The 27,638-nt window shown below is 32.7% G+C and overlaps 1 protein-coding gene across 1 annotated transcript in view; it reads right to left on the bottom strand.

Moving 5' to 3' along the window:
• vwf (von Willebrand factor) overlaps positions 1–25,477 on the bottom strand; it is a 43,002-nt gene extending 17,525 nt beyond the window's left edge. The window contains 33 exon segments of the mRNA XM_051135151.1: positions 866–912; positions 1,028–1,192; positions 3,901–4,044; positions 4,145–4,288; positions 4,371–4,481; positions 6,239–7,680; positions 8,999–9,134; positions 9,237–9,392; positions 9,481–9,637; positions 9,747–9,845; positions 9,945–10,085; positions 11,985–12,131; positions 12,226–12,360; positions 12,452–12,590; positions 12,694–12,797; positions 13,453–13,607; positions 13,740–13,834; positions 13,935–14,175; positions 15,471–15,686; positions 15,924–16,119; positions 17,994–18,094; positions 18,233–18,371; positions 18,452–18,588; positions 18,751–18,797; positions 18,914–19,025; positions 20,398–20,520; positions 20,616–20,832; positions 20,924–21,045; positions 22,611–22,819; positions 23,127–23,229; positions 23,350–23,496; positions 24,735–24,798; positions 25,361–25,477. Of these exon segments, the coding sequence (XP_050991108.1) occupies positions 866–912; positions 1,028–1,192; positions 3,901–4,044; positions 4,145–4,288; positions 4,371–4,481; positions 6,239–7,680; positions 8,999–9,134; positions 9,237–9,392; positions 9,481–9,637; positions 9,747–9,845; positions 9,945–10,085; positions 11,985–12,131; positions 12,226–12,360; positions 12,452–12,590; positions 12,694–12,797; positions 13,453–13,607; positions 13,740–13,834; positions 13,935–14,175; positions 15,471–15,686; positions 15,924–16,119; positions 17,994–18,094; positions 18,233–18,371; positions 18,452–18,588; positions 18,751–18,797; positions 18,914–19,025; positions 20,398–20,520; positions 20,616–20,832; positions 20,924–21,045; positions 22,611–22,819; positions 23,127–23,229; positions 23,350–23,496; positions 24,735–24,798; positions 25,361–25,369 (5,700 nt within the window). The 5' untranslated portion in view covers positions 25,370–25,477.
• Between the last annotated feature and the right edge of the window lie 2,161 nt (positions 25,478–27,638).

The following is a 27,638-nucleotide window of genomic DNA, read 5'->3' as shown; positions in this document are numbered from 1 at the left end:
ATTAAGATCCGGGGTTGAAAACTTTTTGAATTTGAAGCAGGGTAAAGGGTCATTTTTATAAATTCAACTATTATTTTCTTGTAACGTCTTTTATGTAAAATATCTTATTCAGATCAGTACTAAATAAACAATAACATGCATTTTGTATGATCCCTCTTATTTTGGTAAAATATTTAAATTTTGCAGATTCTGCAAGGTGTATAAAAACTTTTGACCTCAACTGTGAATTGGAATTTCAGGAAAATCACTGTTAGATTGTTTTCCCCCCAAATTGTGCATCCCTAGGTAGGTTAAAACATACTTTATGCAAGTGGATGCAAACACTTCTATGCAAACTATGCATTTATTCCATTCTGAAATGTAGCTATAGGGGCTATAGGGTGTCAGTGTATGCATTTTTCTTTTTAAGGACAGGAAGACTCTTTAAAAGCAAGTTGGTTGACATTTATAGCTAAACGCCTGAATAACATAACATTGAGCTTTAACAGTGTAAACATTTAAATGTAACTCTATCGCCCCCTTGAGTTTAGAGGTTAGCTACTGCCATCATCACCCAAAAATGCATGTGAAGTATGCATGCTTGTATTGCATTGGCCAAGCATTCCTGTTTGCGTACTTGCATAAAATATGTTACTAGCCTTACATTAAATGAGCCGTTAGTGAGCAGCTGTTGCTTAAAGGTTTTTTTAAGGGATGAAGTTAATGGCCCATAATGTCTGGTTCAGTGAAAATATTATGGATCCCAAGATCCAGTGAAAGACAGATTGTTTTTGGTTGAATGGTAGAAAATTAGAAGCTGATGTAAATAAGTTGAGGTCTTGGATGGAATGATGGGAATTTTGCATCCTGCTGAAACACAGCTCACCTTCCGCTCATTCCCTTCATCATCCACACACACTCCAGGAGGACCCGCTGAGGGACATTATCATCACCATCATAATCATTATCACCATCATAATCAAACTGCTACAGTATTCCTGTTTTATTGTTATGTGTGTGTATGTGAGTGTGTACAACTGAGTCTCACCCCGGCAGAGTTTGTCTGTGAATGATTGGTCGAGCGCAGCCATGGCGAGCAAATACTCTGTGCTGCTGAGACGAATGATGTTGTCCTGAGCATGCTGTCCCGCGAGTGTGCTCAATTCAGTCTGGTCATACTGGCTACCCAGTCCAATAGGAAACACTGACACACCTGTATGCAAAAAAACACGTTGTAATGTTCTAATAAAATCATAAAATGAGAAGTTTAAAGGTGTAATGTTGTGTAAATAAAGTAGGTATTTCTAGAAAAATCACAATATTATGAGAAAAGGTTATGATAGGAGTAGAGCACAGAGCAAAAATGGATGTGGTGCATTTAGTTACATTGTAGTGTAGGATTTACCAACAAAGAAATCCTTGGTCTATTGCTGCACTAGCACCAAGTTGTCATTAGTATGAGGAGAATGGAGCAGTTATGTAGGAAATTGAATTTATTCATGAGATGGAACAAGACAGACATTCAGGAAATTGCCTCTTTTGTGCAATCTAAGGTAGCAACCGGTGGCTGACTCTGCTTCACTTTGATGTTACGTTCCTTTAAGACTTTATTCTCATAATATTATGACTTTACTATAATAATGCTACAACTTTATTCTGGCAACTTCATGATTTTTTTATTCTCATAAAAGGCTTATGTTTTCAAAAACATCATGACATTAGTTAAATCTGGAATATTTTGCCCCATAGGCTTTAATTATAAATGCATTACTGTTAACAGGCTTGTTTTATTGAGGAAAACATTTTAGGATTTTTCTCCATATAATGGACTTCAATGGGTTGAAGGTTCAAATTGTAGTTTCAATACAGTTTCAAAGTGCTCTACACAATCCCAGCTGAGGAATAAGGGTATCTAAGGGTATCTAGCTAAATGATTTTAAACAAATTTATATACTTTTTAACCAAAAAGGTAGGGTATAGTGAAAGACTCCATCTCATTTTCTCCTCCAACTTCAAAATCGTCCGACATCGTTTGACCTTTTTTAAAAGGCGTTCGACTTTCTTTGCACATTCGCATTGTAAACACTGACTCAAGTAGTTCTGCCTACATTGTACGTGCATACAATGTAATACATAAGGTCGAGATACAGGGGTTAAAACAAAAAAAAAATCTTTTGACTAAAAGTTTAAGAGCATTTTTTCTTGTCCTTCTAATTAAAAAAAAAAAAAATAGGGGCACCTTCTGATCAAATTAAAAAATTCTGACCAAAAATTAGCCTTCTTAATACGAAGTGATATTTGACTCCTTAAAGTGATTTACAGGGGCATTTTCTTTTTACCTTTGTAATATAATTTTTCTAATTTTAGTAAAAGTATTATCAGTGTCAAAAAATTATTTTTATATTTTATGAATTTGTATATATGTATATATATATATTAAAAATATTTAAATTTCTAATTAAAACAATGTAATAAAAAGTAGAATAAGACAAATACATTACCAGTCATATGAAATTAGTATTAAAGAAGATGTTTGCTTCCAAAACAAAAATTTACAGATAATGTACTCACCCCCTTGTCATCCAAGATGTTCATGTCTTTCTTTCTTCAGTCGTAACGAAATTATGTTTTTTGAGGAAAACGTTTCAGGATTTCTCTCCATATAGTGGACTTCTATGGTGCCTGTGAGTTTGAACGTCCAAAATGCAGTTTAAATGCAGCTTTAAAGGGCTCTAAAGGAAAAAGGGTCTTAAAAGGGTCTTATTTTCTATCAAAAATGACAATTTATATACTTTTTAAGCTCAAATGCTTATCTTGTTTAGCTCTGTGTGAACCAGAATACACAGAGTACGCGCAGAGCTAGACAAGACGAGCATTTGAGGTTAAAAGTATATAAATTGTCCCTTTTTTTAGAAAATAACCAGTTGTTTTGCTAGATAAGACCCTTTTTTCTCAGCTGGGATCGTTTAGAGCCTTTTGAAGCTGCATTTAAACTGCATTTTGAAAATTCAAATTTGCAGGCACCATAGAAGACCACTATATGGAGAACATTCTTGAAATGTTTTCCTCAAAAAAACATAATTTCTTTATGACTGAAGAAGGAAAGACATGAACATTTTGGACGACAAAGGGGTGAGTACATTATCTGTAAATTTTTGTTCTGGAAGTGAACTTTTTCTTCAATAAAAATTAATTTGAACTACAGAGGTGGCACAGAAGAACACAAAAGTAGCTTGTAGGTACATTTTCAGAGGTTTAATGAGGCTCAGAGGTGGCATGAGTGCAATTAAATTCATAAATTCATGTTGAGATTAATGTTTTAAATATACAATTTTTAAATAAAATTTAATGATTTAAATCAATTAAATTATACATTTTGAAACTAAGTAAGTCACAGATTTTAGCACTGAATCCATTCATTCAATTGATTCATTTGAGTGGCTGATTTATTAAGGAATGAAGCAAGTCTTTATGAATGGGTAATCATGAATCACTGACTCACTAGCTTTGTTCAAAAATGCACTTTCATTCACCTTCATTTCACTTTCATCAGCTAGTGCAAGATGAGCATTTGTGGTTAAGCATATATAAATGTGTATTTTTCTTAGAAAATGGCCAATCGTTTTGCTATAAAAGACTCTTATTCCTTGGCTGGGATCTTGTAGAGCTCTTTGAGGCTGCACTGAAACTGCAATTTGAACCTTCAACCCGTTAGCCAACATTGAAGTCCACGATATGGAGAAAAATCCTGAAATGTATTCCTCAAAGAAACTTAATTTCTTTTCGACTGAAGAAAGAGAGACATCTTGAATGACTTGGGATGAATAAATGATTAGGAAATTCTCATTCTGGAAGTGAACTGCTCCTTTAAACTCCACTTAAAAGAGTGTTATGATAAAGCGGTAAAACAGTTTCACCCACCAGCGGTCAGAGCCTCGTTTGCTGCCTCTTGCACCGAGTCTATTGACCTGTCAGTCACCACCATAACCACAGCTTTAGGAATGCCCATCCGTCCCCCGCTGGTGGAGGAAACGGCTGTCTGCACGGCCAATCGCAGAGCAGCTCCTGCGGAGACAGAGGAAGGAACACCCACATGTGTGTAGCGTGGCGTATATTTTAACTGTCAGGCTGTACTGTACCTGCTGAGACTTAGCTGCATGTTTACCCAGTCTGGGTGTGTTGTCTGATTTGCTGTGTAGGGTTTCTAGAAGCTTGAAAAGGTTGTCTTTTGTCTGTTCATCCCTCCATGTGACTGCAACTGCTGATTTCGCCCCGTACACTATCACCGCCACCTGTGTGTCATTGCGACCTGCAACACACATGAGTACAACTCACTAGAAATAACAATTATAATGTATACACAAAATTAAAAACAAAAAATGGAGACTTACCAATATTTGTGCTCTTTATAAAGGTTCTCACAAATGTTTTCAAGTCTTCAAACTGGTTATCAGAAGAGGCTCTTAGAAGGAACAAGACGTCCATGGGCTTTGAACACGGCACTGAGAAAACACACAGAATATGTTATTCCAGAATGGTTGAAAGGTGTACTTAATGGCTAAAAATGTGTACGATAATTTAATATGTCATCTGAAATGTCATTGTAATTAGAGAGAGGTGTTAATACATTAGTGTATATGTCATTTAGGAGTAGTACGTCTGACAGGGTATAGCAGTAGCGCTACTCCACTGCCACTGACTGATCCAAATCCAGTCATTTTTGATCATTTTGTGTTTAACAGCATGTTTCTGCATTATTTGCCAGCCAATTTCCACACTAATTAAGAGAATCACATCATTTCATTGTTCCACAGCAGTCACTTTCTCTCTGCTGCCTCACTGTTCCTTTAGTTTTCATTCAGTGAAATTACAGCAGTCACACGTATTGTCAGTAAAAATATGAGAATAGAGATGAAAAAGACAGTGTGCGGAATAGACAGCAATGAAAATAAAAGCAATTTAATTAAAAGATTGTAGCAGGGCTACACAATTAAATAAAACTGAAATCATTATGGTTTAATGCAGTGGTTCTCTGGGATCCAGGCCTCAGCAAACTGATGGTCTTGAGTTGACTTAAAATTAGTTAAAATAAGACAAAACATCTAAAAATCTAAACTAAACGACTAAACTAAAAATCAAGATATTTCTTATGTTAATTCACCTTTTTTTTTTTCTTTTAAAGAAGCAGGGTTCCCCCAGTCTTGGAAAACCTGGATATATGCAGTAGCCTAATTGTAAAAGTGTGAAAAATAAATAAATAAATAAATAAATAAATAAAGTAACTATTTAACGTACTTACAACTCCATCTGCATTATATATATATATATATATATATATATATATATAAATCCTAAAAAAGTAATTGGGTCTTTGAGTATTATTGTTATTTATTTATTTATTTATTCATCAATTTATTTATTACTACATTTATTGTTTCATTAATATATTCAAATATTAATAATATTTAAACTTAGTAATAATAAAATAATCATAAATATCATACATTTTTATTTTACATTTATATTGATATATAACAATATTTTGGCCAAATTATGTAGCCCTACAAATAAGAAAATTCAAATTTTTAGAGTTAAAATAAAATATTATATTATTTATCTATGTATTTATCTATTTTTTTTATTTATTACTTTATGTATTGTTACATTGTTACAAAAGTCTGACTTTTACAGTTGTAACATAAAATGATATATTATATTGTACTGTATTATAAAAAAAATATATATATATTATATAATTAATTTATGTGTCTATTTATTTGTTTATTTATTACTACATTGTTACAGTTAAGTCTAATTTTTGCAGCTGTATATTATATTATATTATATTATGGCCAAATTGTGTAGCTCTGCAAATAAGAAAAGTCTCAGTTTTACAGTTGTAAAATAAATGTTATTTTATCTATCTATTTATTCATCCATATATTGATAAACTTTTTTTTTTTTTACTAAATCACTATTTTATTATATTACTATGTATCATTTATTTTTACTAAATTTATTGTTATATATAAAATATTTTATTTTAGTAATAATAAATGAAAATAAATATTATTAATTATTGTTTTACATTTGCATTTATATATAACAATATACTGGCCAAATTGTGTAGCCCTACAAACAAGAACAGCAAACCTGGAGCTTTTTTTCCACAGTTAGTTATTTTCCCCTAAATCGTGCACCCCTAGAATATGACAATATGCAAAAAAAAAAAAAAAAAAGCAGCATTGTTGTATCTGACCTGAAGGGGGCAGTGTGGCTCTGGGTGGTAGTGTGGGCAGCACAGGCCTTCTGATGGTTTTACTAATATTGATCAGCATGGGCCGCAGTCTCCTCAGATCAGAGGGATTGTCCAGCATGATCGGTTCATCCGGGAAGCTCAACTGCGCCAGATCCTCATAGTGAATCTTTTGCCCGATCCCAATGGGATACACCTTCTTACGAGCAGAGCTCGGTGGCCGCTGAATGACGTCTGTCGGAGGGCTCTGGGTTATGAGGAACACCATCTGGCCTGGTGTATTACTGGGAGTGTCTGTAGTAACCGTCTCGTATATGGAACGAATGGCATGGCCTGTGTTGACCTCCGCACCTTTGGTCCAACGCAATTGTCGCATTCTTTGCAACACCTGCTCCCTGCGCTGCAGCTCCATGCGGCTGATTACCACAGTAACCGTGAAGGAATACTGCATCACCGTGATGCGGAAATTCTCCGTCTCGTTTTCATCAAGCGAAGCAATGACATCAACCAAAGCATCACGTGTTTTATTAAAGCCCTCCTCGCCAACTGCATCAGAGCTTTCCAACAGGAAGACGAGCTCGTACGTTGTTACAGAAGGTGGAGGAAGTGTTGTCCCAGGACTGGGGATGCTGGGAAATGTGTTTGCAATAGCAGCGGTTGGTGGAATCGTAGCAGCGGTGAGTTTTGAGGTGGCGGTAGTTGTTAGAGTGACCGAAGTGGTGCTGGGTTTTGCGGTAGAGGGTTTCTTTGGAGGTTCAGGATCCTTTCCCAAAGTGCAGAGGTACTCCGTGATAGCCAGAGCTTCGTCGTCCAGCTCTGTCACGCTGCTCACCACATATGAGCGACTGCTGGGCGTTGCTTTTGTGATTTCATTCACCTGTGCCATGTTGACGTCAGGCCCTAGCGCCACTGTGAGGATGGTGATGTCTTTCTTCCGCAGCAGACGTTGAGTACTACGCATGGGCCGCGGATTCGCGCTCGCCGTCAATAAAATAGCGACGCGGCCCGCATGCTCACGCTTGTTTTTATCATAAATGTAGACCGCTAGATATTTAATAGCCTCGTCCATGAATGCAACATCACCTCCGCTGTAACGCAGCTCGCGCACCATCTTCTTGAAGATCCACTTTTGCACTTGCATGTCGTAACTTTTCACGCCGGAGTGGAAGAGCAGGACCGTGGCGCGGGTGTGGGCTGAACCCATGCGGAAACGCTCAACCACACGGAGGATGAAGAGCTTGACCAAGTTGAAGTCTTCTTCACTTAGGGCAGATGAGCCATCCACGAGGAAGGCCAGGTCCATCGCTCTGTCGCAGGCGTCGGCTGGCACCGGGGTGGAAAACGGGAGCGGCGTAGGGGTGTTGTCGACAGTGGTTGGTGCTAGTGTGGTGGCGAAACCAGTTGCAGGACACGGGCCGCACGTCAGCGTGTTGCTCTCACAGTGACTGAAAACATAAACGTGAGAATATTGTACTTAAATGGATGAATTTAGAAAAAAAATAATAGATTTTTACACGTTATAAAAATTATACAATGTTATTTTCTTGACAATTAGGCGCATTATCCTATCGCAATTCTCATTATTGTCATGTGGAAAATATAAAATATAAAAAAATGGTACACACACATTTAAATTATAAAATAAATATGAATAATTTAGACAAAATATTAATAATTAATAATAATAAATATTAGTAATTTAGAAAAATATATATATTTGTATATATTACAAAAACAATAATCATGTTTACATTTATATTCATGACAATTAAACACATTTCCCCCCCCACAAATCTTATTATTATAATGTGGAAAATATAAAATGTTATATTAACAAAAAAATTGTAAACACATTTAAATTTAAAATAAATAATAATAATTTAGAAAAATTATATTAATTAATAATAAATATGAATAGTTTGGAAAAAAATCTTTTTATATATTGAAAAAAAGTATACAGCTACAGTTAATTTCCAAGACAATTAGGCACATTTTAGCCCCACAATTATTATTACTGTAATGTGAAAAAAAAATTCTATATTAAAAAAATGTACACTCACATTTAAATGATAAAATAAATATTAATTATTTAGACAAAAATATTAATTAATAATAATAATAAATAGAAATAATTTAGAAAAAATATATCATGTTCACAGTTATTTTCATGACAGTTAGGCACATTTCCCCCCCACAATTCTCATTATTGCAATGTGGAAAATATAAAATTATATATACATATATATATATATATATATATATATATATATAAATGTATCTGTGTATCAGATAAGATAAAATAAAATAAAATATAAAAAAATAAAATAAAACTAATACAAATGACAAAAGCACATAATAAAATTACTAAAGCTGGAATTAAATTTAACTGGAACTAAAATGAAAATTGAAAATATGAATAAATATTAATAAACATTATACTCAAATATACATATAATATTATATAATAAATAAATTTTTAAATTGCACATTTTTTAAACATCATGCTTCACAATTCATCAATCCAGAGAATGATATTGAATAATATGTTTGCTTTACAGAAATGAGAATTTGTGATGAAATCATGAAAATAATGTAGAAATGCAAAAGAAATGTAATGGTCCTAACAACAAGAAAATTGTAATTTTGTCTTTTATGTAATATTTTTTCCATTCAAATTTGAGATTAAAACTTTTCTTTGTGAGACTCTCCCACACACTGCATACAATAATGAGCGCTAGAGATTATAAACAGAACATGGCGTACCATATCTGGCACAGACGAGGATCGTCATGGTTAAGGATGAACTGTTTTCCATGAGAGATCCTCTCTCCATTATGCACGCACACCTGGCACTGTGACGGCTCCACACACTTCCTCAGCACCTCATCTAAAACTTGCCCTGAGGGATGGAAGCAGACAGAATGTGTGAATGTGCGAATGAAAGTGAACTGCAAGTCTATGAAGTCAATTTAACTTGTGACTATGTGTGAATTGGCGCTACCTGGTGGGCAGACGGCATGGCATCCCTCCACACATGTGACGGGACAGTTCAGAGGCTCGGGGTGCTGGCAGGTGGGAGGGCAGGCACTTCCACAGGCGTTATATTTCCACTCGCACTCCACCCCTGCGTCCTTATTTAACTCCTCACAGCTCAGTGCTGCAAGTAAACAGTTACAACACACTCTTATACAATGCGACTTATTTCAGGAAGCATTATTTTGCCCTAAATGACTAATGAAGCTTACGGCACAAGTCGTTGGACCTCCAGTTCACCACCAGTCCCTTCTGAGCACACTCGTGAGCGTACGCGGCAATAGTGTTACAGAAACATGCACAATCACCCACAGACGGACACGAGCATGTGTCATGAGTACAGATGTCCCAGTATGGCTCTGGGTCCACCTGAAACAGTCAGAGATGTCAGTAAAAAATGTAAGCAATAGGAGTAATGAGCATATGGCAATGTATTATTGTCATTTAATTGTGACTGTTGAGTATAAATGTTACCAACCACACTATTGCACTCCCTGAAGATGGTACTGGTGAGCACACGGCAGGACTGCTCCACCGTCACCAGCTTCACCATGTCTGTACTGCACTGAGACACAACCTGAAAACAGATGTCAAAATATGTAATTTGAGGTGATTTTGTGCCTTTATGTTCTTAGTCACTGTAGGAACACACTCTTGGTCATGGCCATGAACTCACCGGAACAGCATCAGCACAGCTGGGTCGAACTTTCCAGGAGTTTCCGAAATCTGCAGCGTCCACCTCCATTTGATTACTGCTGCTCAGCAGATCATTATTCTGATTACCGTCAAAATTTCCACAAAGGCCACAGACTTTACCCTGAAACACACACACATATAAACTAGTTTTAAGCTTATTCTTAATGTCTCAACTGTAAACCCTTAGATAAGCAATTTGTGTAAGCAGAGAATGTGTGTGTTTGTGTGTGTGTGTTTCACTTAACTATGTGAACAACATGGGTTTGTTCCACTTGGGTAACATATTCAAAGGTAAAAATAATTTTATAATTATATTTTTTTATACATTTTAATTAATAAATGATTTTTTAACTCTTAATAAATGATTTTTTTATTTTAATTTTTTTAAATTATTTTTAGTAGAGTTAACTTTTTACCAGATATGGCATATCACTTTGGGGAGTTTTTATTCATAAATAATTTTTTAACTGAATCATATTTTAAACATAAATTTGGATTTATATATCATTTCTGAATCCTAAAATATTATTACTTTTTAGAGTTAACTTTGCTAAATATGGCAAAAACAGTTTTGAACACATGCTCAAAGGTCAAAATTATTCCGGAATCTTTTTTATTCAAAAACTTTAGCTATATATATATATATATATATATATATATATATATTCTTTCATTCTTTTCTTTTTTTTGGTTACTGTGGTTAAATCATTTTGGGAACATGTTAAAAGGTCAAAATAACTCAAATTATATTTAATTCATACATTATAAATTTATAAATGATTTTTGAACTCTAAATAATTATATTAGGGTTAACGTTTTGCTAGATATGACTTAAGTGACATATATACTTTTATTAGAATTACCTTCTGCTGAATGTGACTTTGTGGACATGTTCAAATGTAAAAATAATTTCTAAATCATATTTAATTTATACATTTTGATTCAGAAATTATTATTGAACTCTAGAAATGATTTTTATTACGGTTAAGTTTTTGCTAAATATGACATTTCATGTTGGGACATGTCCAAATATATACAAATATTGTTACATTCTTATTTGTAAATCATTTTTAACCTTTTTTTTTTAACTAGTAAAATCTGACAAAAACCCAAGTAACCCAAAGTTGATAAATCATTTCTAAATCTATTTTTTGTTCTTTATAGAGTTAACTTACCAAATACGGCAAAAACTCACTTTTGAGGACATGCTCAAAGGTAAAAAAAAATATATATATATATATATATATATATATATATATATATATAAATTATTTTTTATTTATAAAATTTGAACCATGAATACTCTAAAAATTGTAATTCATAAATTAATTTTTAACTCTTAAAATTACTTTTATTAGGGTTAATTTTTTGCTAAAAATGACATATCACTTTGGGGATGTGCCAAAATATATAAAACTATATATGTTTTTACTTTATTTATTTATATTTTATTTAACTAGTAAAATCTGTGAGTTGATAAATCCTTTCTAATTCTAATTGTTTTTACTTTATAGAGTTAAATTGGTAAATATGGCAAGAACTCACCTTTAAGGACATGCTCAAAGATAATTTTTTTTTTTAATGTATACCTTTTTTTATGAATTGTAATTTTTTAAATTTATTAAATGTATAAATTCTTTTCATTCATAAATGTCAAAAACTAACTTCAAAGATAAAAATGATTCACAAATAATTTGATTTATAAATCCTTTTTTAACTTAATTTTTTGTGTTCTACTAATAGATCCGACAAGAATTTACTTTGAGGAGATGAAATGAATCATAAATATTTTTTATTTATATATTTATTTGATTCATAAATACTCATAATTTAAATTTTAATTAAAAAATGATTTTATTAAGGTTAACTCTCGCTAAATATGACAAAAACTCATATTGGGGATATGCTAAAATTATTCATACATAACTGTTTATTTCATTAAAAATGAAAAAGTCTATGGTATATGCTTATTTGAATATCTAGGCAGATGTGTGTTTTCATGTGTGTGTGTATGTATTACCCTGTACTGTCCATTGATCTGCATTGAGATTCGGGTTCCTGTGTCCCAGGTGATGGAGATGTGTTTACCCAGAAGGATGATGTAATACTGTCCAGACCGCACAATCTCAACCCCTATCTCTTTCAACACGGGCCTCTTCATCCTCACCTACAGAAGGAAAGAAAACAACAAAAAAGACGGTCTGTATGCATCTACTTCACACATGATGTAAAGATGAAAAGTGATGAAGAGTTTATTTTACCTCATTGTGTTCCATGACAATCAGTCCTCCCATATACAACACTGTGATGCTTTTACTGCAGCGGTAGCCTGCGATCCCACAAGCCGAGTTCTCCACCAGAACCCTAAACGTGCCCTCCAACCCGTTACAGTAATCCTGCACGCACAGACAGAAGAAAGAGGGAAAACAGATCAATATGAAGGACAGATGAGGAAAGAGAGTGAGAAAGTGAGGACATTGGCTTTACCTGAGCTAGTACGTATTGACAAGGTCCAGGAAACGAGAACTTCAATCCATCAAAGCTGATGTAGTGTGTCTCTCCAATCACACGACACACACCGTCACACACACGCTGCGTGCACTTCCACTGACGCTTCTCGCAAACACTGGGACACAAAGGCAAATGCAATTGTAATAGAATAATCTGAATGTTTATACTTAACAAAATGACATTACAGTGTCAGGATGAGCCGTGATTGGCTGATTTACCAGGTGTTGCAGTCCACATTAATGCTCTGTCCTGAGGCGTAGGGACGGTTGTTATGGTAACAAGGGCACTGGTCTTGTGGAATGCATTCTTTTTTGTGTCGAATCTGCAAGCAGCCATAAAAATCAATCCTGAGTCTTTTATAATATATTACAAAGTTGCATATCAACTTTTTATGCATCCCATCGGATTCTTTCAGCTGAACTTGTTTGGATATTAAAAGATGTGCGTTCCTGTTGTTCTTCAGAAAAATCTTTTAGGTCCCACAAATTCTTTGGTTTTTCAGCATTTTTGTGTATTTGAACCTTTTCCAACAATGACTGTATGATTTTGAAATCCATCTTTTCACACTGAGGACAACTGAGGGACTCATATGCAACTATTACAAAGGTTCAAATGCTTCAGAAGGAAAAACAATGTATTAAGAGCTGGGGGGGTGAAAACTTTTGAACAGAATGAAGATGTGTACATTTTTCTTATTTTGCCTAAATATCATATTTTTTTTCATTTAGTACTGCGCTTCAGAAGCTACAGAAGATACTTGCATGTTTCCCAGAAGACAAAATATTTTTTACCTTGAGAAAATTTGGCATGTACATGTAATTTATATTAAATAGAAACGGAAATCGAATCAAATTACAACCTTGTGAATCAAAATCGAATTGAGAAATTTGTGTTAATACCCAACCCTAATCCATATTGCTGAGAGAAATGTCAAATGGTTCATCGCAGTGTTTCCTAGCATTTACTCTCACACCTACCGTTCCAGGTGGACACATACAGCCAGAAACACATCCCTGACTGACACACTCCAGGTCCAAATTCTGGCAGGTCTTGGCGCACTCTATCCCAACATCCCTCGCATTCTCACACTCAAACCGCTGCAGCGGAGGAGGACAAGAGATAGAGCGCCGCCCTACAGGTGAAACACACACACACTCATCTCAGCCACTTGACAATATTCTGTCTACTTGTGTGTCTCTGATGTGTTCAAGTGCAATTGTGCTCCATTAGAAGTGCAAAGAGATATGAGAGTGAGGAGGAATACCTCTTGAAGAAGAATGTTCGTCAAAGAAGAGGTCAGACAGAGTAGACCCAGTGGCTTCATTAGAAGTGCATTGCATTGATCCTCTCTCACATACACTACAAGAAAACATTAACACAGAATAATATTAACACTGACATTGAAAACAATAAACACACACATAAATTACTGTGTAAATGAATGTGTTTTCCTGCTAACCAGATGGAGTGATGGTCACCAATCATGTCGTTGGGCTCAAATATCTCTCCGTTACGGTGGCACGAGCAGTGTTCGGGGGGCACACACTCGCCCGAGTCGCTGAGGAAGAGTCCTCTGGGGCAGAAACAGCCTTCCTCACAGAAGCCAACGCAGTCGCCGTCAGGCAGCGACAGAGAGCGGCACGTCTGATTACACACGGTCCCACACACCTCATACATCTGGTCGTTCGGACAGGTCAGTTCTGCCCAAACACACACACACACACAAACACACGTACACTTTTGTTATGTAAACGTTTATGCATTTTTATATTTTAAATAACAGTTTATATTCAGCTGTTTAAAAATCAACATGCATTTACTTTAGAAGCCATAATGAGTCTGTTTTGTTTTCTGAATTGTTTTGAATTGTTTTCTAAAAAAAAAAAATTAGGATAAGAAAAACAAAACTTAATTTCAAAAATTACAAAATATATTTAAAATAGGAAATAACTGCCAATCTGCTAATGGGGTAAGGGTAAAAAAAACGTTTAAAAATATATATTAAAATTAGGGGAAAATTATTTAAATGTGTTTTTAATAATTATATGATACATATATATAATTAAATTAGGGAAAACTTATTATAACTGAATAAACAATTTTTTGTTAATATTTTGAATTTGAATTTTATTTTTGTATTTAATGTAATTTTAATATTTTGTTTTAGATGTTAGTTTTATTACTTCTGTTGTGTTTATTTTTAAAATATATCTGTATGTTTTTTTCTGTAATATTTACTTTTTATTTAATGGTTTATTCAGTTTTATTTATTTTAGCAGTTCAAGTTAACTTAACCAAAATATATCTGCATTTTTGTTATTTGTAATATGTAATTTTTATTTTTGGATTTGTTTAGTTTTATTTTAGTATTTCAAGTTAACCTAACTGAACCTTAGAAATATTGCTTTTTCAACTGAAATAAAATGCTTTTTTTAGTTTTTGTTTTATTAAAGAGAAAATGTTTAATTGCTACAAACATTGTTTTATATATTCAAATTAGGGGGAGAAATTAAATTAACAAAAACATGTGTTATATACACAAAATATATATATGCACAAATTCTAAAATAAATAATTTTAGACATTAAAAAATAACATTAGAAATTATACATTCTTCATATAAAATGTAATATTAAATATACATAAATTAACAAAAATGTGTTATATACACATATGCACAAATTCTAAAATAAATCATTTTAAATTAATTAATTAATAAAATAAGTAATTTATAATAAATAAATTATTAATAAATAATAATATAAAATAATAAACAATTAATAAAAGTTATTTATTACAATTTTTTCTTGTAAGCAAAAACATACTTAAATTTTATGTATTTTTCAGAAAACAAGACATAGCATCTTCTCTTCTCAAGTAAATGTATCTCAATTTCAGAATGAAATATTTGTACTGAAAAATAAGATGAAATACTAAGGAACATTTTTGAAGAAAATATGTTGTATGGCATTTAAACAGACAGAATGAGATGTACCACAGTATCCCTGTCCCCTCCAGTTGACTAGCACTCCCTTGGCTGCGCAGGCGGCTGCATAGCTGCGAACAGCTTCGCACAGACACTCTTGGCCATCTGCGCAGGAGCAGACGTCAAAGCGGCAGTTTTTCACATAAGGCTCAGGGTTGACCACAAAATGACATGGCTCAAACTTTGTGGAGAGCAGCACGGCACAGGCCTCTTCTGCAAAACGTACTGTCGACACACATACAGCATGTTACCTGCTGGTCTTTGTTTCTTTGTTGCTGGTCTGGTGTTCAGTGCATATATAAATCATGACATCATATTTGCAGGCAACTATAAATATGCATCTTTATAGGGCTGTGACCATTATTAATTGAGTGTAAAATTCACATGGTGTGCCACTGATTTTAAATATTTGTTCATATAGAGATCATATAGAGATCTGGATGAGCATGTGAGTGTTTATACCTCTCTTAGGGTTTAAAATGCAGGGATCTGAGGGTTGCAATTGAACATTGTCACAGTCTGCGTTCATCTTCCATGCGTTGCCGAATCCTTCAACGCGCGTCTCCACCAGCCCGCCCACTGTTAAGAAGTCGTCTCCTTGGTTACCATTATAATTACCGCACAGACCGCACGTTTTCCCAGCATAGGCTGGGTTTAGCTGCAAACACACACACATATGCTCACATATCAGGTTTGCAGCACGGGAGTATTTGATACGTCCCAGATTCTGCATTTCACACATAGACTCTATTATATATACATGGGAAGTATTTCAGCGCCGAAAACTCCCAGCATTCTCAGACACACGACATCTGATCCAGACTGCTGGAAATTTCAGCTAAAAGCAGTTTAAGGTAGCGGATTGTTTTACAGGTTTTCTGGATGGTCGAAACTGGTCATTAGCTAAATCAAACTGGTTTAGGTGATTGAAAGAAGATGTTTGGCAGAATGTTCATGCTGCTCTTTTCCATGCAATTAAAAATAAATTAAAACAAAGGCCATCAAGCTTAATAAAATGATAAGAAAATATATCATTGTTAAGTGCTTCATACAATATATATTCCAATTACATATTTTTTTCTTCACACAAAGCAATTATATGGCTTAAGAAGACTTGAAATACAGCACACAAGTAATGTGCATCACATTCAAGGTGCTTTTTATATCATTTAAGGAGCTTGACGGCATCAGTCAATATACATTTTTTTCTGTAGAATAGTGCTGTCAGAATTTTCTTTTTCTATTTTATGGAAAAAAGTAAGTCTAAGTAAGATTAAAAAGTAAGATTATTTTTGTAATATATTTATTTTAATATTATAGTAATTATTAATATTTTGAATTACCTTTTATTTTATATTTTCATTTTTATTTTTAATTTTAGTTTACATTTTTGGTGCTTTTGTCATTTTTATTTTTTAAGTTAGTTAGCAAGGCAAAATTTTGAATCTTCTTTTAAAGTTTTTATGTTTTTAATCTAAAATAAATATTTTATTCTATTTCAGCATTTTATAAATTATTTTTTTTAATGTTTTTTAACCGTTTAATCTTTCATTTTTAGTTTTAGATAACAATAACAACACTGATGATGACACATTTTTAATTTTTATGTCATAAAATTTTTATGTCATTTTTTATTTTTTATATTTTAATTTAGCTTTAATTTATACTTTTTTATTTTAGTACATTTTTGTACTTGGTTATTTCAGCTTTGTTATTTTTTTATTCTTTTTTAAAATTTTCAATGTTTATTTTTAATTGGCAAGGCAAAATGTATATTTTTTTTTTAAAGTTTCAGCATTTTTAAATGATATTTTAATTAATTTTGTTTTTTTTTTTAACAGTTTAGGTTTTAATTTTTTGTTTTAGTGAACAACAACAGCACTGACGACACATTTTTAATTTATTGGGTAAACGTTTGTCATATTTATATTTTAAAAATATATTTAATCTTTTTTTTTTTTTTTTTTTTTTTTACAGCTTATGTTTTAATTTTTAGTTTTAGATAATAATAAAAACACTGATGACACATTTTTTTCTTTAACCTGGTTAGATCTGGTTGAGCTTGACAATGTTAAGTTGGTATAGCCTGGTTTTTCCAGGAGGACACACTTACCCTGAGCAATTATAATATTTATATTTTTATTTTAGTTTGCATTTTTGGCACTTTTTTCATTTTAATATTTATACTTTAATTTAGCTTTAATTTATTTTTATTGTAGTTTTAGTCATTTTTGTACTTGAACTTGGTTATTTCAGTTAGCTGGCAAGGCAAAATGTATCATTTTTGTTTCATTTTTTAATGTTTTTAATCTAAAGATTTATATTTTATTCTATATCAGCGTTTATAAATTAAATTTTAAAGGTTTTTCTAATGTTTTAACAGTTTAAGTTTTAATTTTTAGTTTTACATAACAATAACAACACTGATTATGGCACATTTTTCATTTATTTTCATTTACAGTATTTCCTTTAACCTGCTTATAGCTGGTTGAGCGTGACCATGTTAAGCTGGTTTAGCCACATTACACTTACCCTGAGCAAAACACGTCCTCTGCCGTCCCAGTCCAGATGTAGATCATCACCATAACGCAGCCTCACAGATGACAACACAGTATTGTGAACTCTTAACGCACCTACACACAAACACATTACTTTTATTCAGTGCTATGATTTGTACACCTCTATTATTACATTACAACTGTCCTTTTATTTAAAGAAACAGGCATCTGTATGTTCTCTACATGCATTCTGTGCATTTCATGCTGACAGACCATTAATTAGGGGTGTCTGCACGTCCATTCCCTCCACAGAGACCACGCCCCCATGCTTGAGACGAACCGTCTGATTGGCCAGATCGTGGAACCTCAGTGTAATTGACCGTGTGCAGACAGCATCTTGGTCATCGGCACACTTAAACAGAAAAATCACCAATAAAGACACAGCCTAACAAGCAAGCACAAGTGTATAGTAGTGTAAGGAAGATTTCAGACCTGTGCAGTCTCAATGATGACAGAAAAAGAGTTGCTCTGGCAGTCTTTAGCCAGCAGATACTGACAAATACCACTGAAGGTGAAGAATTTATTGTCAAAGGTCTTATAATGGGACTGTCCTGTCACCAGACACTCCCCTAAGGAGAGACAGAGCAAAAAAACAATTAGAAAACAATGTCTATATAATATATATATATATATATATCAATAATAAAAAAAATAACACTGTGGCATTAAAAATATTTAATGTCGACATAAAACTGCATTTAAATGATTAAAAGATACAAATTCACATTTACCAGGGCATTCTTCATTGGTGCATTCCCATGATCCATGGCGACAGATGCTAAAAGTTAAGGTAAGTTAAGTTTAAATGTGAATGTGTACAAATATAGCAGCCACACATATTCAAATGCATTGTTTTGTAATGTGCGCATATGTGTTTGTGTGTGTGTGTCCCACCATGTGTTGCAGTCCTGCGATATGGAGGAAGCAGGAGGGTAGCGGCGTCCAGCATGTGTGCAGGAGCACTGAGAGACGTCAACACAGCGATCTCCATCCAGCACCTTACCCGCTGACACATACATTTCACACATTCAACACTGAGCATGAAAACTGAGCAGACTACAAAAATAACCATTCAAGGTTAGTATCTGTCAGTGAACATGATGAATTTACACTACCAGACTTGTAAAGTTTTTTAAAGAAGTCTCTTCTGCTCACTAAGCCTGCATTTATTTGATCCGAAGTACAGCAAAAACAGTACAATTTTGAAATATTTTTACTATTTAAAACAACTGCTTTATATTTGAAAATATTTTAAAATGTAATTTATTTCTGTGATCAAAGCTATTTTTATCATCATTACTCCAGTCTTCAGTGTCACATGATCCTTCAGAAATCATTCTAATATGCTGATTTGCTGTCCAAGACATTTATTATTATTATTATTATTAATATTTAAAACAGTTTAATACATTTTTGACAGGATTCTTTGATAAATAGAAAGATCCAAAGATCAGCATTTATCTGAAATGAAAAGCTTTTAAAAGAAATTATAAAAATGAATACTTTTATTTAGCAAGGATGCTTTAAATTGATAAAAAGTGATGATAAATACATTTATAATGTTACAAAAGATTTCTATTTCAGATAAATGCTTCTGATCTTTTTATTCATCAAAGAAACCTAAAACAAAATTTCTGTTTTCAGCTAGATATTTAATATAATTTATTAATTAAATTATTAAATAAATTATAAATACATTTTATAATTATGAATACATTTTAAAATTACATGTATATTGGATGATTTATTCATTTTTCTTCTCAAAATGAGTATAAATTGATTGTTTTAAACATATTTTGAAAATAAAATACTCTTAAATTTAAAAAATAAAAAAGACAATATAATTATAAATACATTTTAAAATTACATATATATTGGATGATTTATAATGAGCATAAATTGATTGTTTTAAAATTATTTTAGTGATGATAAAGACATGTTACAAAAGATTTCTATTTCAGATAAATGCTGTTCTCCTGAACTTTCTATTCATCAAGGAAACATGAAAACCTTTTTTCTATTCTAGCTGTTTTCAACATAATAATAATAATAATAATTTTTTTTAACAACAAATTAGAATATTAGAATGATTTCTGAAGAATCACGTGACTGAAGTAATGATGCTAAAAATTCAGCTTTAAAATCACAGGAATAAATTACATAATAAAATAAATGCGAATGGAAAACACTTTTTTAAATAGTAAAAATATTCAAAAATGTTACTGTTTTTCCTGTACTTTGAATCAAACAAATGCAGGCTTGGTGAGCAGAAGAGACTTCTTTAAAAACATTAAAAATCGCACTGTTCAAAAACTTTTGACTGTTAGTATATATATACACTCATTTCCTCTAGATTGGTTGATCAGAATCTCTCTCACCTGGACAGTTGCACCCGTCAACACACTCCTCCTTGCAGACTTCCTGGATGTTTACGTTCTGACAGGAAGTGGAGCAGGTCGGGGTGCAGTCGCTGTACTCCATGCCAATAGGACACTTAGGGGCTGAGCACATAGAAACATACATTTACACATAGTCAATATCAGACTGTGAAATGTATTTATACAATTGTGAAAGTGAGTATATATGTATGACTCACAGCACTGGCTCTGTATGTGCCAATTGGACAGTGTTATGCCACGACTGGCGCAGGTACGGGCGTATTCCAGCATGGCCTGGCACACACAGTCATCTCCTGTACTGCAGTGACAGGCGTCAGACTCACACACGGACACAAACGCAGCCGGGTCCACAAGGTGGGCACAGCGCAGGTAGAGCGTAGAGCTGCGCATGGCCTCACACCGTGACATCTGATCCTGAAACACACACATATATGCTCAGAAACAGAGAAATCTGTATGATAAGGAACGAAGAAAGTTGTTTTTGTTTTGCAGGTGAGCGTCTGACTTTAGCTGATTCTCCGGTGCCGTTGCAGCTCTGAGAGGGGGGAATGACGCGTTTACAGGGTTCATCTGCTCCTTTCATGGCCCAGGAGTTTGCAAAGTCATATGGATCATCTGTCAGAAAACCTAAAACACACACATTTATAAATCTATGAATAAAGCTCATGAAGCTGGGCAAGAACATGTTCTGGTCATAGTTTATTATTCATTTGCATAGAAAATATAACTATTATATATATATAGATAGATAGATAGATAGATAGATAGATAGATAGACAGATAATTATATATGGATGATTTATAATTTTTTTTTCCTGTCAAAATAAGTATAAATTGATAATTATAAATAATTGAATTATAAATACATATAATTATAAATACATATATTTATAATTATAAATATACATTTTAATATTACATATATATTGGATGATTTATTCATTTTTTCTTCTCAAAATGAGTATATTTTGATTGTTTTAAAAATAAAATACTCTATCATTTAAAAAATAAAAAAGACGAATTATAAATACATTTCAAATTTTCATATATATTGGATGATTTATAATTTTTTCCTGTCAATTTGCATAAATTGTTTTAAAAATATAAAAAAAAAATACTTTAATACAATTTAAAAAATAAAAAAGACAATAATAATGAACATATTTTACAAAATGGCAATGAGAATAATAATTAAATATTTTGTATTGTTATATATATATATATATATATATGTATATATAATAAATATTGAACATAAAGAAGAAAATAATAAAAAACAAAATAATGAAAACTTTCTTCACATTAATTATGGCAGTGAAATTAATAATAATAATTTTTTTTAATACAATATTTTATTTTAATACAATATTTTAATATTTCTAGCAGATTTTTGTGTGTGTGTGTTTGTAATTTTAAAATAAAAATGTATTTATACTTTATTTCTTTATATTTTATATATTATATAATTATATAGTTAATCAATACAGTGCAGTACTAAAAAAAAAAATATTATTATTCTCATTGCCATAATGTAAAAATATGTTTTTTTTATTGTCTTTTTTTAAATTATTTTAATTGTAGACTATTTAATTTTTAAAATATTTTTTAAACAATCAATTTAAGCTAATTTGGACAGGAAAACTCAAAAATAAATAAGTCATCCAGACACATTAAAGTAACAGATTATTCTTTTTTTATATACATATTATAGTCTTTAGAATTGGGTGGAAAATGTGCTTAACTGTCAAGACAATTATGTCAAAATGCCAACTATACACTTTTTATTTATTAGAACACATTCTTCTTAGGCTGCACCTGTACAAACATGTTATCTTTCAGCTCTCCATACACAAACACATCTCTGGCTCTCTTTATCATGTGTTTGGCTTACGTAAATGATAATGTTATAAGTCTAAACACAGCTGATAAGTGCACCATCAACTACAAAAGCTGTAACACAGAACGATGACAGGCCACTAACATACTAAACCCCTTAAACACACGCAAGGCTCTAAAACAACGAGCTTTCTACTGAAACTTTCTAATGTTTTGTCTTCAGGATGAACACCGACGCCACCTATTTCCCCAGCTCATAATAATCAGCATCCTGTGCGCTGCTTTTAACACATGATCTTACCGAAAGAGAGTGTGAGAGGTATGTTTCTGTGTTATTTCCAGCATTTGTATCTTACCTTCTTGTGCTGTGTATTCATCCTCTACCAAATAATTGTAGTTTCCACAAAGGCCGCACGTACGGTTGCTGTGCTGCTTGGCAAGCGTTAATTGGATGTTACGCGAGGAGTCTATACGGATGGAGAACCCAAACTCTTCGCTCCATAATCGAATGTATCCCAGCTCATACCCTGCAAACACAGAGCTCGATGCATACGGCAATGGGAGCCTGGAGGAAAAAATTTCAGAAGTATTTTTTATATATGCTCTATCCTGCTGAAATAAGTAGTCGTGCTTTGGTGCCACAAACCAGGCTGCTTAACTACTTTAACCAGCATAAATTCATAAATTCATGTTTAATGCAGCATGTTGGTTACTTCTTTGTAATTATTTATGAAATTTACTAGCAGTTTCTTAATGAAAATTGTTTACATTTTAGATCAGTGTGTTTTTTTTCAGTGTAGAATCTTCATTTTTTCACATTCCAATTTTTTCAGTTTTTTAAATATTTTGACTAGGAAATTTGCAATTTGCACCTCTCTGCTCCTTGTGACAGCGTCCCATCAACAGAGAGGTGAAGCTCGAAGAATTCTCCCAGAAACAAAGTCACTCCTTTCCTCTTTCCATGAGAGAAATCACCTAGACGTAAACACACACACAAAAGAAGACATTTTATCATCCTGACAATGTACAAACTTTGCCATAGCTTGTTTAATTCATGAGAAACTGTGTTTGTGTGTATGTGTGACTGGCTTTTACCCAGAATGGAGAAGCTTCTGTGTTGGCAGTCTCCCGCCAGCATATAGCTGCAGTCTCCAGGGAACTCATAAATCACACCGTCAAATGTTTGTATATGCTGCCGGCTAAACAGACTACAGCGACCGGACCCCTCGACTGACACAAAACCTACAAAACAAAGGAGGTAAAAAGAGTCAAGCACTTGCAAGCTAGATTTTAATCAAAGCAACAACTAATGTTTTGCATTTATTTGATCCAAATACAGTAAAAGCAGTAATATTATGAAATATTATTACAATTTAAAATAACTGCTTAGTATTTTAATGTGTTTTAGAATTTAATTTATTCCTGTGATGGTAAAGCTGAATTTTCAGATCAAATAATACTTCAGAAATCATTCTAATATGCTGTTTTAGTGCTCAAGAATTACATTTATTATTATTATTACAATGTTTAAAATGTGCAGCTTAATATCTTTGTCAAAACTTTCATATCTTTTTTTTTTCAGGATTTGTTCATGAATAGAAAATTTAAAAAAGAGCATTTATTAAGTATCTTCTGCTCACCAAGCCTGCATTTATTTGATCTAAAATACAGCATAAACAATAAATTTTAAAAATATTTTAACTATTTAAAATAACTGCTTTCTATTTGAATATATTTTAAAATGTAATTTATTCCTGATTTCAAAGCTAATTTTTATCATCATCACTCCAGTCATATGATCCTTCAGAAATCTTTCTAATATAATGATTTGCTGCTCGAAAAACATTTATTATTATTATTATTATTATTATTATTATTATTATTATGTTGAAACAGCTGAGTACAGTTTTTAAAGTTTCTTTGATTAATAGAAAGTTCAGAAAAACAGCATTTATCTAAAATAGAAATCTTTTGTAACATTCTAAATGTCTTTTTTATCACTTTTGATCAATTAAAAGCATCCTTGCTAAATAAAAGTATTAATTTTTATAATTTCTTTCAAAAGAAAGAAAAAAATTATATATATATCTTCGGATCTTTCTATTGATCAAAGAATCCTGAAAAAAATGTACTCAACTGTTTTAAATATTGATAATAATAATAATAATAAAAAGTAGTTCTTGAGCAGCAAATCAGCATATTAGAATGATTTCTGAAGTAGACAATTTCTGGAGTAATGATGCTGAAATTTCAGCTTTGATCACAGAAATAAATTACAATTTAAAATATATTCAAACAGAAAGCAGTTATTTTAATTAGTAAAAATATTTCACAATATTACTGCTTTTGCTGTATTCTGGATCAAATAAATGCAGGCTTGGGCAGAACGTCTTTAAAAAATAAAAAATTTTTGAGTGGTAGTGTATCTGAAGTCTTGTATGCTCAAAAAGAAAAAAAAAAAAAAAAAACTCTAAACTAACCTGAAAAATTCAAGATGAAAACCCACAGGATTCTGCTCCATCCTTTCCATCTGCACAGTTCCATCTGATTAAAGAAAGAGAAAGAAATCATAAGAGACTTAGCCCAGTTTGTAATCACCTCAACCATCCAGAAAACCCTAGAAAGCATACAGTAGATACTGCATTGCAATATTTAGAAAAAATATTGCAGTGCTGCATTGCAATATTTTAAAAAAAGTAAAGGGTGCACAATTGCTGGCCATCAACAATATAATGAAGTGAGCCTGTGGGGGTTTCATTTAGTAAAAAATAATAGCATGAGCCAATACAAAAGTTCAGCTGGACGTGCAAAACAAAGCAGAAATCTCTAAGCACCTACAAATCTGTCAGAGAGTTTAATACGGGTCATGTATTCCACATAGACGCCACAGAAAGAATGCTGTTATTCTTGAGCATGAGTTTAGAATGGGAAAAGTGAGCATTATGTATTCACAAACATGCACTGTATATTTCCATGCATGTTTAAATAGCCAAACATATGTTTTAAACAACCAAACAGATGTACACGGCTTCAGACAAGGATTTGAAATAATCACAGAAACAAATGCACATTCAGGACAGTGTTCTGACAATGTGACACCTGTTACCTTTGACATCTGACCTCTGCTCAGCTGCAGGCTCACAGCGACAGGTTCTCTGAAGTGCTTTGGTCTTCTCTGTCCAGTGTCTCACAATCCTGAAGACATGACTGGAACCCAGTTTAGAAGGGAAGAAACGCTTTATAAGAACGAGAAAGGGAGGGATGGTGTGACTTCCGTTTTCATACTCATTAAGAGAGGACAATAGGAGGAAGTCTGGGCATTGGAGGAACTGAAGGATTAGTCTGGCAGTGAAGACAGATAAGACAAACCAACAGAGGATATTAGTGCCAAGCCAAACAGCACACACACGCACACTTACACAAACCACAGCATATGCAGGGGGTTCGCAGCCTCTATGATGTAACATGTCTCTGAAACTGATTGATTAACTGCTGGAAAAACTTTAGTGCAATGGCGTATTCTGAGCATGTTCACATGAACTCTTAACACATGCGTTCATAATTAATATAGTTTTTTTCAAGCTACCTTTTGTTGTTGACCCTGAACTTGCTGGCAAAAACATGGTGTTCATGTCCTAAATCATATCCTTGCTTCAGAATCCAGATCGTAAAGAACGTTTGATTAAGTTGTGTCACAACACTGTACTGAAAAGTAATTTAAACAAAAACCTAAAAATATGCTAATACAGTATATTAACATAAAACAGACTGAACAGGAAAACTGACGTTAAAGGACCCCCTTTTTTTTTTCTCAAAATGTACTCAACCTCAGGTCTACAAGATGTAGATGAGTTTGTTTTTGCATCAAAACAGATTTGGAGAAACTTGGCCTAACATCACTTGCTCACCAATGAATCCTTTGCAGTGAATGGGTGCCGTCAGAATGAGAGTCCAAACAGCTGATAAATACATCACAATAATCCATAAGTAATCCACACCACTCCAGTCCATCAGTTAACATCTTATAAAGTGAAAAGCTATGTGTTTGTAAGAAACAAATCCATCATTAAGGCATTTTAACTTGAAACTGTTGCTTCTGGACAAAATATGTGTCCATAATACATAATAATGCTTCCTTCAGTGAAAAAGTCCATCCCTGTTATCCTTTCACATCAGAACTGTTCTGGACTGTTTGAACTTGTAAACGGTGCTTGTTTTGTGCATGTTTCTTTCGTGATTCAGAAAAGACAGTGTTTTCACTACAGAGAGATGTATTATGTTTTATTTTTGGCAGAATACAGTAGAGTTGAGGGATACTCTGTCTTTGATGTCAATAAAATGTTAATAGGCCTAGATAGAGAGAGAAAGAAAGGACATGCTTTTGATCTTTCACTCTCCTTCACAATTATGCAGTGTAAATGAGGACTTGTTTTGATGTAAAATTAATTAGAAACACGAATAACCCACCCCTACCACTATATATATATATATATATATATACACACACACACACACACACACATGTCTGGTTTATTATCCTTGTGGGGACTCTCCATAGGTGCAATGGTTTTTATACTCTCCACACTGTATTTTCTATCCCCTTGCCCTAACCCTACCCCTAAACCTAACCCTTACAGAAAACTTTCTGCATTTTTAGTTTCTCAAAAAAACTCATTCTGTATGATTTATAAGCTTTTGTACCCATGGGGACCTCAAGCCAGTCCCCACAATGTCAAAACTTTCAGGTTTTACTATCCTTGTGCCCCCCATTTGGTCCCCACAATGTAGCAAAAACAAGTACACACACACACATTTTTAAAGAAGTCCCTTCTGCTCATCAAGCCTACATTTATTTGATCCAAAAGTACAGCAAAAATTTTTGAAATATTTTTACTATTTAAAATAACTGTTTTCTATTTGAATATATTTTTAAATGTAATTTATTCCTATAATTTCAAAGCTGAATTTTTAATATCATTACACCTGTCGCATGATCCTTCATAAATCATTATAATATTTTGATTTGCTGGTGAAAAAAACAGCAAATCAGAATAAAAAACAAACACTGTATTAGCATATTTTGGGATTATTATTATTATTATTATTATGTTGAAAACAGCAGAGTAGAATTTTTTTCAGGTTTCTTTGATGAATAGAAAGTTCAGAAGAACAGCATTTATCTAAAATAGAAATCTTTTGTAACATTTTCATATAATATTTCATATAATATTTGGTATAATAATAATTTTACAATACAAAAGCTCTTTTTTTCCAGATAATTGCTGATCTTTGGATCTTTCTATTCATCAAAGAATCCTAAAAATATATACTCAACTGTTTTAAATATTGATAATAATAAAAAATTGTTAAACAGCAAATCAGCA

The sequence above is a fragment of the Labeo rohita genome, chromosome 18, assembly GCF_022985175.1.
Source record: "Labeo rohita strain BAU-BD-2019 chromosome 18, IGBB_LRoh.1.0, whole genome shotgun sequence".
NCBI classification, from domain to species: Eukaryota; Metazoa; Chordata; class Actinopteri; order Cypriniformes; family Cyprinidae; genus Labeo; species Labeo rohita.
Note: the sequence above shows the minus strand (reverse complement) of the source record. Positions and strands in the feature narration are given on the sequence as shown.